The 12,226-nt window shown below is 31.0% G+C and overlaps 2 protein-coding genes across 2 annotated transcripts in view; one reads left to right on the top strand and one right to left on the bottom strand.

Annotated features, from left to right (window-relative positions):
* The window catches only part of LOC115878047 (arf-GAP with coiled-coil, ANK repeat and PH domain-containing protein 2), a 62,467-nt gene that overhangs the window by 40,595 nt on the left and 9,646 nt on the right, over nt 1-12,226 (bottom strand). The window contains exon 4 of the mRNA XM_030894402.1: nt 5,477-5,705. Within this exon, the coding sequence (XP_030750262.1) occupies nt 5,477-5,705 (229 nt within the window). The remainder of the gene's footprint in view (nt 1-5,476; nt 5,706-12,226) is intronic.
* On the top strand, nt 9,680-11,136 carry LOC115878086. Its single transcript, XM_030894443.1, has 5 exons — nt 9,680-10,034; nt 10,088-10,189; nt 10,295-10,621; nt 10,681-11,018; nt 11,096-11,136. The coding sequence occupies exons 1-4, from the start codon at nt 9,740-9,742 to the stop codon at nt 10,752-10,754; spliced, it is 798 nt and encodes a 265-aa protein (XP_030750303.1). The 5' UTR covers nt 9,680-9,739; the 3' UTR covers nt 10,755-11,018; nt 11,096-11,136.

The raw sequence follows: 12,226 nt of genomic DNA, 5'->3' as shown, positions 1-12,226 counted from the left end.
TATGAAAAATATACCCATATTCTGTACCAGTAGAATCAATAGTTTTTAAGACTCCATCAAACAGATCATTATAAAATTTAAAATTGGGTTTAGAGAGGTCTGTTACATACGTTAAAACTTTTAAGCCTTTGTCTATTTTTCCAATCTGGGTTTTAGTTTCTTCTAAACCCTCTGTAGATCTTGCCAGTAAAATAAAAACTGAATTTTTATTTACGTTTTTCGCTAGCATTGTTGAAATTTCACGTCCAATGCCTTTCACTGAATCTAATGTGGTTAGTTATCGCGTGTTATGTTAATAACTAATTAATTAAATTGTCGCGATTACTGATGTTCTCTAGTTATAAAAAAATGGACACCTTAACGATATCCTTATAATTCCATTTCAGATGCTCAGACACAGATCTAATGATTTTATCTCGTTATCTTTGCAAAAAAAAAGTCTCTTAAAAATAAGCGGTTTGCTATCGTCATTTTACTTTACTTGATGGGGAAAGTCGTACTGGAGAAATGTGGCAACATTGAGCAACGCCGCAACAGCACACGCACCCAAAAGTAAAAGTTGCCAGCATGGTATGTCGAGGAAAATTTAATTTTAATACTCAGATTAATAGTTATAGAGTGAGAAACCAAGGGTGGCGCCTCTCATACGCCGCCGCGGAGGCTCCAAGGAGAACGACAGTTTGTATTGAAATGAAATTTTGTGGGCATATGTAGGTTAATTCGGAGCACTTTTTAAAAATATAGAGAGTTCTACAGGGTGCCCCCAAAAAAAGTTACATATCAAAGTCGTGTTTTTTGTAATGGAACACCCTATACATTAATTGATTTTCGGATTCTGTGAAATGTAAGGTTTTTGAAATATTTAACATTTTTTAGAAATAAAAAACAATTTTTAAATTACAATAAAGGCTACCTAAATTGGATATAGCCTAATATGTAGTTAAATTAACTATTGCACTTTAGATCAAATTAAAACTTGATCCAAAAAGTCATACAGGGTAAGACAAAATTAATATTGAACATTGGTCACATTTAAAAGCATATTACTCTTTTATTTTAAATGGAACACCCAGTATATTATCCCGTTATTAAATGGAGAATTCATGTCTCTTCAAAACACTGTTAAAGTTGCCTACCCCTCAAACAAAGATTTTCTTAGATATTTTAATTTATATGATTTCATCTGAGTAGATCTTTATTATTTGATAAAATCTAGGTGGCTGTGATATGTCTGAGCTACTTCAACATAGCTTCTCTAATTCGTCCAACTTTAACAACTAGTTATCATTTTGTGTCAGTTACAACAACAAAATTTCTCAGAAATTTACCGAAAATGCAAACTCTACTCTCGATCTACATCAGAGAGAATTGACATGATTCTGTTAGTTGGTGAATGCAGTGTGCATTTACCAATTAATAGAATACTTAAATGCTCGTGATTTTATCTAGTCTGGTTGTTTATGGGGATATGTTAAAGACAGTGTTTACAAAACTCGACCAACTATTGTCGACAACATGAGAGAAATTATTGTTAGTGATGTAAACTTTAGTTACTTTTATGGACTCGTAACTACTATAGTCTGTCCAACGAGAAGATCCTTGACAGTGATAGATGTGTCTGTCATTTTAATTTCAAAGTAGTTTATTTTATTTTACAAAGAAATAAGTTGGTACAACTGGAACGCATAGCAGGATATATTTAAAATTTGATTGACAAGATGACAAGTGATTACTTCAAAATATTGTGAAAAAACTGTATAAAACTGAAAAATGTAATCGAGTTATTTTATTTAATAAAAACGGTATGTGTTAATACAAAACAAACAAGAACAAGGCACTACATACCAAAAAAATATAAAAAATAACTATTATTTACTTTCAAGCTTTATGAAACTACCCGCATTTATGATTATATTTATCAATATAACTTATGTACAAATACAAATTTGTAATATTCCACAGGTATAAATAAAACAACATAGGTAAATACAACAACTATTTTATTAATAATAACACCTACCAAATTTTATACCTTAAAGGTGGATTAATTACCTTTAATCTTAATTTTTTTAAACCAGTACCTTTTGACATTATTTTTCTGCACCAGTACTAAAATCCATTATTTACCTATCGTGTGATGTCGATATTTTACAGCTACTCCAGTTTTTAGTATGTGTTTAGTTTGATCCTTATATACGAAATGCACTTATCTACGACGAAATGGTATACAAACTTTATCGATGGCAACTTCATTGGTGTATAAGACTTTCTGCCTGGGCAGCGTGTATTAACCATAAACTGTGCTCTGGGCCTACAGTTAATTTTCACTCGATTTTTCCTCCACTTGACTTCAAAAGACACAAAACACACGTAATAATACGAATCAAAATGCATCATCTTTCAAAATGCAGGGTATTTAACAAAAGTTGACACAAAATTATAACCAATAATTTGGCAAGACTTTGACAAGCGTCAAAAATGACAAAAATCTAAAGGCGAGTTCATACGCATCGGCGTCCGTTTGTCGTTCATCGTTCCGTCAAACCAATAAAATTGAAATACGATCTGTCATTTTTTAAATAAACCAATAAAACTGGTTAAAAACAACAAGACACGACGCATGACGGATTTATATTTAAACCCATCCATAGATAACTTTAAAATTATTAGAAACTTTTTTTAGTAAAATAAATAGATTGGTATGGGACGTCATCTGCTTTTCTTCTGTCATCGTCTGTCGAAATCTTACGTGAGAAAAAAAACAGAGTATAGTTACTTTTGGTAATAGGACTCGTTACTTTGGACTCGTTACTTTAGTTACTCGTTACTTTGGTACTTAGTATCGTTACTTTATAATCGTTGTTTTGTGTACAGGTTGGAATACTTGGGCTTGACGTGGAACTTCAGGGTTTCTACTTTCTACTTTCTTCTAGTGTAAGGGCTTAATAGGATAATTTCAATACTCGGTATTGAAGTACTCAATAATATGTTTTCAATACTATGTATAATATTTTTATAATGATATGTTAAATAAAACTATGTACTATTAATAAAATTAAAAATAAAAGAAAACAAATCAAACAAAGAAAATATGTGTATAATAAACATTAAGTATTTTTATACTCTCTCTCTCTCTCTCTCTCTCTCTCTCTCTCTCTCTCTCTCTCTCTCTCTCTTTGTATTACATTAATAAATACGAAAACATTAAAGAATAAAAATTAAAAAAATGTATAATTTTTGTTAAAATGTAAAAATATTAAAAAAATGTATATTCCTCTGTGGCGGATTCATCACTTCAAAAAAGTCCTTTAGATTAACGCCCAGCAGTGTTTACTAAAAATTACTATTTTTATTTTGTAGATTTTCTTACAGTGTAAGTGGCGAAATTTCTATTCTCTTTTGAAGAAGAAAAATATTTGCTCTGCTTTTTCAGATGTTAACTTTTTTTGTGACTAACGTGAATCCATTTTTAATTAATATCTAAGACATGTTAATCTAAATAAACAATTCTATTCTATAAATAAAAAGCGACAACAAACGGCAAAGGGACAAACCGCCTCCGGGTCGGCATGTCAATCATAATAATTGTAATAAAAATATCACACATTTGCTATCCAAAACACCGGCCGGCGTCAAGTCAACACTTTAAACATAAACATATTCATAACAACTAGACCTACGTCGAAGCATAACGTCGAAGTAAGGAATATTTCAGTATCGAGTTTCGAGTCCTCGGTTCGTGCATTTCCAGGGATTACGATTACTGCCAGCGCAAAAGTAACGAATTAGCTTAGTAACGAGTAACGAGTCCTAAATTCAAATAGTAAGCGTTACTTCGAGTCCTCGTAAAGTAACTATTACTTTGTAACAATTACTCAGAATTTTTACATCACTAATTATTGTAGCTGCTTTTCGAGATAGAACTCCACATATGCCTTTTAAAATAGAAAGATCCTTTTGAAAAGACAATCATTTTATGCAGTTAACAGGAAAGGAAGCATTTTGAGCACTTCAAATCTAGCTAATTTTTGTTACATAATAATGTTTATATCTAGTTTTAATTGTGTAATAATTAAAATATGTTTTAAACGTGTATTTTTTTTATTACCCTTGGTATTTTACTCTACAATCTTTAATTAATGTTAAGTTAACAAAAGGTATATTACACAGCCACCCTAGATTTTTTCAAATAATAAAGATCTACTGACGCAAAATCATAAAAATTAAAATATATAAGAAAATCTTTGTCTGAGGGGTAGGCAACTTTAATAATATTTTGAAGATATATAAATTCCCCATTGAATATCGAAAAAATATACTGGGTGTTCCATTTAAAATAAATGAGTAACTTGCTTTTAAAACTGACTAATGCTCAATATTAATTTTATCTCACCCTATATAACTTTTCGGGTCAAATTTCAATTTGGTTAACATACAATGGTTACTGTAATTAAATATCAGGCTATACAAGTAGTCAACTAAAATTTAGGTAGCTATTATCGAAATTTAAAATTTGCTCTTCATTTTCACAAAATGTGAAATATGTCAAAATCCTTATATTTTAGATATATGCTTCTTTAATAAAACTCACCTTTATTTTTTCCTAGAATCTGAAAATCAATTAATATATAGGGGGTTCCATTAGAAAAAAACACAACTTTGACGGGTAATTTTTTTTGGGGACACCCTGTATAATTCTATATATTTTTATAAAATGCTTTCAGTTAACCTACATATGTTGCCAAATTTTTATTTCGATATAAACTACCGTTCTCCTTGGAGCTTCGGCGGGGTATGAGAGGCGCCACCCTGTACAGTTTATTTGGCATTTTTAGGCATATTGTTTTAGTAATTCACGCAGATAAAACACGTTTTTGAATAAATAAGTTCAATTAAGGAATTCGCGAAATCTATTGTGGCAGCACCGGCGAAGAATGCACCAAGCCTATAAGCTTTATAGTTGTAATAAAGTATTATCAATAAGCGTAACATCTCTTACAGTGGAACCTTACAGTGGAAAAATTCGAGAGATTTTTCCACTTTAGAACTCTGAATTCAAAAATCGATATCTCGAAATCCATTAGAAATAATTGATTGCAGTTTTTTTTTCAAAAACTTTTTGATCTCTTAGACAACGTGGAAAACCTTGAATATAATCCAAAGAATTTTCTAGTTTGCAATAGAAGTTAGGGAAAATATCTGTTAAGAGTATTTAAAAAGGGAAGAGCGCGATCAGCCAGTTTTAAAGTTTTTAAAAGTTTGAGGTTTGAATAAGTTTTGAATTGTCGATTGAATCGTATGTTTTAAGTTATGAACCCACGGACTCCGTAACAGCCTTAAAAAGATTAATAAAAAAGAAAACTCAATTCCCACATAAAACAAAATACCTAATTAAACTAGTTATTAAAATATGAATTTAAGTGTTTATTTAACTCAATATAACGATATTATTAAAATAAATATCAGAAAAACTTACGGTACTCAAAATTTCATGCCTTTTTTTAGTTTGCAACACACAAATACTGTTAACATAATCCAAAGTTTGATGCCCAAAACAAGATCTTACTGCAAGTAATATATGCTCGACTTCGTCAACCTCTTGCTGCTTACTTCTAGATGTATGAGAATTTCGTACCAACACGTTATCATATTCGGTAGATATTTTTTCGAAGTGCTGCTTGAAGTCTCTCACTGTTTTAATATCCCTAAAATAAAAATAAAATATTATATAAGAAAACATTCTTATTCTTCTGGACGGGCCTCTTGCACACGTTGGGTACAATATAACTATTTATGATTACTAACACATTTTTAGAAAAAAAAATAAAAAAGTAATTATGTAGTTACAAATACAAATATGACTTTTATATACAGAGTGATTCACGGTCATGGCACGTTAGATCTATATGGAGAACCGGTGATAAGATTTTTTTTGAAAATTTAGATTTTTGCATAAAGATACCTGCTCCATCTGTCTAAATTATTTGCAGCATTACAGTGTTGCCGCTTCATACTAAAAGTGGTAGGATCTTTGTTATTTTAAACATTTTTTCAAGTAATTCTTTCTTTATGAATCTATTTTGGGTATCTAAATAGCATAAGATTTTTACAAAAATATTCATTTGTAGTATTTAGAATACACCATATTATAGGTTATAGACATTTATCAAGCAATAACGTGATAACACCGGGGGTTGTAATACAATAATTAAATGTATGGCAATCGCTTCTTTGATTTTAAAGAACATAACATATGTTATGTTTATTTATAACATACGTAAAATTTAAAAATAATCATACAGAAAGTTTGAGGCTTTTTGGTTTTACCTTATTAAGTAATTGTTATCAGGTAGTAATTGTTAATTTTGAAGTTTAACTTGATATAATGTCATTTTAACAGAACGTCAACGGTTTCTTGTAGACGCAGGGGCCGGAAAGTGAAATAGCAAAAGCGGTTCTACCGTTTCCACGGCAATTTCAAATAAAATAGTTCCAGCCTCGGGCGCTAGGTGGTAGTGCAATTAATTTTTAGGTTAAGAAATTGCTACTAGTTATTGCCAGATGGCGTTCAATCAGATTTTTTTTGTAGTTTCCATAGTTTCCAACGGCCATTGTCATACTATTGTCAAATTCTCAAAAAATATTGTTGTTGTCATAGCGCCAATCATCAAAAATGGTTATCAAAACGTTTTTCAAACTAATTTGTTATATGTGTTTTTATTAGACAATTCCTTTTGTTTGTGGCCCTAAAAATATAGTAAGTCTTTTATTTTTGTCATCATTTAAGTACCTATTTATATTTACTCCATTTACAAAACTTTGGGCGTATTACGGTGGTTTTGTTTTATTATAATAAACGATGTTTAAATATTTGACTTATAAATAGAAACTTTAAATAATAAATAATATTTACACGTTTGGCTTTACTTTTATTTAATAATTGTATAAATTATACTGTTAAATCCTATTTTTTACACATCACAACGATACTTGTTATTAGTATTGTTGAATTTGTGTAAAAAATAAGATTTAATGATCAAATTTAATTATTTTAGAGCAAAATTCAATAAATACGGTCATTTAAAAAGCCCGCGCTTCGATCCATTTAAAACAAGCCCTACTCAATAGATGACGCCACTTCTGTAGGACCATTTTTCAGTATGGCAGAGTCCATTCTTTTTCTTCTGTTTTAAAAAAAACTAAAGTGTTCTCATAATAGTTTGAATTTAAATGTTTTAAATAGTTTTTTTCTTTATTCTTTGATTTTTTTTTGCTTCCGACGACGGAAAGAGATATACTTTCCGAAACGTTAAGCATTTTTTTCTTTGTTAGGCAAATTTGTATAACTGTAAACATAACTTCTGACAAGCAGTGTCTGTTTACAGTACGTCTGCTGGATCTGTGTCTATAAAAGGAATGCGGACAACAAATATTTAAATAAACAACAATATATTTTATACGTCGACTTGACGAGTACGTCACCACAAATCGCTCCGCCCACTCATTTTATTGGCTACTTGCAAATTTGTCGAATTTTTATTGATGGGAAGTGTCGTCTAATTTTTTACGAAAAACATCGAGAGAATATTGTTTCCCCTCTCACCGATACCACGTAGCTACAGAACGGACATACGTACTGTAGGTTTAACGCAGAAGTGTTTACAAAAAATAACTATTTTATTTTATAGATTTTCTTGCAGTGCAGTGGCGAAATACCCATAAAGGATTTTTTTTGGAGAGATGAATCCGCCACATAGGTATAGACATTTTTTAATAATTAAATATCAAACTACAAAGGAAAAGAAAAAAGTAAAATAGAGGGTGAGTTTTCTACGATGTTTTCTATGGGTATCTCGAAAACTACTGGAGATAGAGAGTCGGTTAAATGGGGAAAGAATTGTAGTTTTGCGGGGTCATAAATATGCACCTTTCAGATTTTTGAAAAAATTCATGGCTTACTAGATATTTCGAAAAAAATATATTTCGGCTATTTTAAAAATTGTCCCTAATTCCATTATAATCTATTTTAGACAAAAAGTTTTCAGATAAAAGTTGTAGATAATCACATCCTTAATGAGATTGTGTCCCCCGTTTTTTTATAAAGCCTGTCATTTCTGACATATGACACAAACATATTTTTTTTTAATGGAAACTATAGTTGGCCATGACTTCATAAAAAGCGCAATTTTTTAAGCTTTTCGGCGATATAAGCTATATGTTTTGTTCGAAAAATTACCGAGTTATACCCAATCATTTTTAAACAATTTCACTTAGTTAGCCATGGAAACAAGTTCAATTGTCGTTGCTCTCAGAAATGTGAATCTGTCACATCCACACTTTGTAAATTAAAATAAATAAATATTGTAAATATGATTTTTTCAAATGAAGAAAAGCGTGTAGAATTAGTGGTTCAACTTTTCTTGGCCATGCATTTTCGAGGACACATTGACCGGTGAACGTTACTTACGTTTTTTAGAGAACAGTTTTCAAGACATGTTAGAAAAGCTAAATTTAGATACTCACGTATCAATAGGGTGAGTATCATTGTGACCTCCCCCCTCTCCATAATGAAAGAAATGTTAAAAATTATTTTAACCTTATATCATATAATTATGCAAACTCACGGATAGGAAGAGGTGGGCCAATTACATGGGATGGGACACACATTAGGGATGTGATCATCTACAACTTTTATCTGAAAACTTTTCGTCTAAAGTAGATTATAATTGAATTAGGGACAATTTTTAAAATAGTCAAAATTTATTTTTTCCAAATATCTAGTAAGCCGTGAACTTTTTCAAAAATCTGAAAGGCGCATATTTATGACCCCACAAAACTGCAATTCTTTCCCAATTTAACCGACTTTCTATCTTCAGTAGTTTCCGAGATACCCATAGAGAACATCGTAGGAAACTCACCCTGTATATATCAGTTAATTACGACTCTTACAGCGCTTTCACATGGAGCGGACCGTCCGCGACGCAGCGTCGGTGACTTCGAGCAAGTACCATGAGTTTATATGAACAATTTCACATGGGTCACGTATGCTCCGTCCGGATGAGCTATCTTGAAAAAACATCCGCGCGGACGCTCCACGCGCACCGTCCGCTCCATCTGAACGTGCTGTTATGGGCTATAGAAATATAAGGATATTAAAATACGCAACCAACCGTCATACAACCGTCCAATCAAATGAAAGGAGCAATCGTCGTAGATCGTGCGGTATCGCTGAAACTCGGTCCCGGAAAAAAAGCGGGAGAATTGATATTACAACCATAATTGACACTTGCAATTTTGCGCTTTTTGCATCTAACTGCAGCATTTTATATGCTTGTGTTTGAGAATTATTTATTTTTTCTGACTTTTTAGTTGTGAATAAATATAATAATTACTAAAATCAGCAGTTCTTATTGCTATTTAGAGTGTTTACCAATCATTGGTGTTTATTATCGGCAAATTGGTGATTTGTGATTTTAACAACATTTAATAATTTTCAACATTTTAACAACATTTAATAATCTGATATAATCCTCTTTAGTTCTTTATCTCTGGTTTTATATTAAAACAATAAAATCCAAGAAATCAAAAATTATCTATTAACATGGATTTGAATTTGAACGATAATAGGTAAGTATACTTTATAAAGTTATTTCTATTTGCTATAAAATTGTTTATCAGGTTTTCAGTTTGCGATGTTTGTGGAAAAAGATTTTCATGCTCATCGTCTCTGAATCGGCATATGAAGAATATCCACGGAAAAGTAGTCAGTCTGAAGATAAACCAACACATCGTTTGTCCTTTGTGTTCAAACGAAAAGATTTGCTTTTCTTGCCATGAGGGATTATTGGATCATTTAAAAAATATCCACAAGGTAAGTATTAAAGAGAGCGTCTTAAATTTTAGGAACCTTCAAGAATTTGATGCTTGGAAGTGTTTAGAAAATAGAGAAATTGATTATGCTTGTCATCGAAAAATAAAAAAAGCCAATGGAGATGAATATGTATATTATAATTGTAATAGAAGCGATTCTAGGGGTAAAATACTTTATAATTAGTAACTTGTTTTTTTTGATAAGTAGTTGTTTTAGGTTTTGAGAGTAAATCAGTTGAACGGAACCCAAAGTCTGGAGGAAGTATTCGCATACAAGGAATATGCCCAGCAAGGATAATAGTCCAAATCTGTGTTAATGGTAGGCAATTATTCAAGATTTATTCTGTTTAATATTTTAAGTGACTGAAATATGAAATAATTTAAAATATTGGTATTTCCACGTAAGACAATATTATTTTTTTAGGGATGATTAGGGTCCGATACTTCGAAACTCATGTTGGGCATAATATAGAGTTGAGGAGTAGACGACTGACCAAATCTGAACAACAGACAGTCGCAGAAAAATTAATAGCTGGGGTTTCCGTCAATAGAATTATTCAGGATGCAAGAAAAATAGAAAACAGCACATTGGAAAGGATAAATATTATGTCAAGAGGAGATTTAGCATATTTAATGAGAAAATTTAATATTTATAACCAAAGAGATAAAGATGACATGATAGCAACTGCATTGAAAGTTGAAGAATGGAACAAGGACGGAAGGAATTATGCATTTTTGTTCAAACAGATTGGTTTAGTTTATTAAATTCTTTCTAGATACATTATTTTTTGAAACCTTTGTGGTTTATAGGTACAAGCTATCCAGGATTAAAGGATGAAGATTTTGCAGTGGGCTTCATGAATAATATAATGGAAAAAAATTGAAGGATTTTTCAAAGATCATTTGTATGGATGGTACTCACGGAACTAATAGGAGAAATTGGCAGCCGACTACAGTTTTAGTAAAAGATGATCAAAATATGGGTTTCCCTGTGGCATTTTTGGTAACTAATAGATTAGATCAAGTAATACAAAACATTTTTTTTAGAGAATTGAAATCAAGACTGGGACAAACTATCGACGCTGAATATATAATGACTGATGATGATCCAAAATACTATAATGCTTGGACCTTGAACATGGAAACAGGTCAGTCTATATTATATAATATATAATTGTTAGATAAACATTTTTTATAAATGTTCTTAATTATACTCTGTAAATAGAAGAAAAACCAAGAAGACTGCTTTGTACTTGGCATGTGGTTGGTTTCAGTTTATTGTAACACATGTAAGGTATGCATACACAGGTATACATGTCAGTGCCCTGAGTACTTAGTGAAAACTGCAATGTGTAAACATATACATGCTGTTGCCACATTTGAGCAGAGAAGCGAGTCTGTTTCAGGTTCAATTGATAGCCAGGAAGATAATAATTTGTACCTTGAACAGCCAGCAAGTACATCTCAATACAATAATGAATTGGACCATTTTATTCAAGAGAGGGAAGTCAATGATGATTTATACGTAGATAATGAAAGAAGACGTGAGGTATACCTCAGGGTTAAATAATCAGATTTGCAGCAGCAGAGATCTAACAAAAAAGAAACATATTGTAGATTATTTTGCAAGAAATGTGCAACGATATCCGTAGTTATGGCAGTAATTTAAATAATAACGGGTTTGAACAGTTTGTAGTTAGATTTGCAGATTTTAAAAAAAGTTTGAGTTTCACAAGTAATACTGAAACGTCAAGAAAAAGAAAAATAGAGAAACAGGTTTATTTTCCAAATAAAAAATCTAAATAAGGTCTGTTAAAATTGTATAAGTCATATAAAGAAACATTTATATGGATATTTATTTTTCCAGATTCCTTTACTTTTATTTACTTGGTTGTGGTGTTTGCAGATAGAAGCATGTTTTTTTGTTTTAACCAAATACTTTATTTTTGTGAAGATGGTTTATGGCATGTTCATTGTTTATTTTGGTGGTGGAATTTTAACAGAATAATATATTCAGATAACTCGCCTGTTAAAAAAGAGACATTTAATTTTAACACACTCTGTATACATCTTCCTTTCTTGTAATATTTTGTGTTAAAGCTTTGCCTGATTTAATTTGACAATTGTATTATATAACATTTGTATGTATTTAACAGATTTGATTTATGCTGTGAATAATTTTTGTTTTAAAGTTAAATCTAAATGCAATCGGTTACTGTCTATTCGTATTGAGTTTTGTAGTTTACTATGGTCTAGTGTGACAGCAAGAGCCTTGATAATGTAACTAATATTTTCCAAAACATGGCCTGCTAACTAACAAATACCTCTTCAGTTCTGAATGTAACAAATGGGGCAT

Source organism: Sitophilus oryzae, unplaced genomic scaffold (assembly GCF_002938485.1).
Source record: "Sitophilus oryzae breed Bouriz unplaced genomic scaffold, Soryzae_2.0 scaffold_1500_pilon_pilon, whole genome shotgun sequence".
Classification (NCBI taxonomy): Eukaryota; Metazoa; Arthropoda; class Insecta; order Coleoptera; family Curculionidae; genus Sitophilus; species Sitophilus oryzae.
The sequence above is the reverse complement of the archived record's forward strand: the minus strand, read 5'-3'. Positions and strand labels throughout refer to the sequence as shown.

Excerpts from the sequence above, each read along its gene's own strand:
- LOC115878086 (XM_030894443.1), top strand. The coding sequence starts at position 9,740 with ATGAAGAATATCCACGGAAAAGTAGTCAGTCTGAAGATAAACCAACAC. Across the intron at positions 10,035-10,087 it reads TAATAGAAGCGATTCTAGGG|GTTTTGAGAGTAAATCAGTT; the intron begins GTAAAATACTTT and ends TAGTTGTTTTAG. Across the intron at positions 10,622-10,680 it reads ATTTTTGTTCAAACAGATTG|GTACAAGCTATCCAGGATTA; the intron begins GTTTAGTTTATT and ends TGTGGTTTATAG.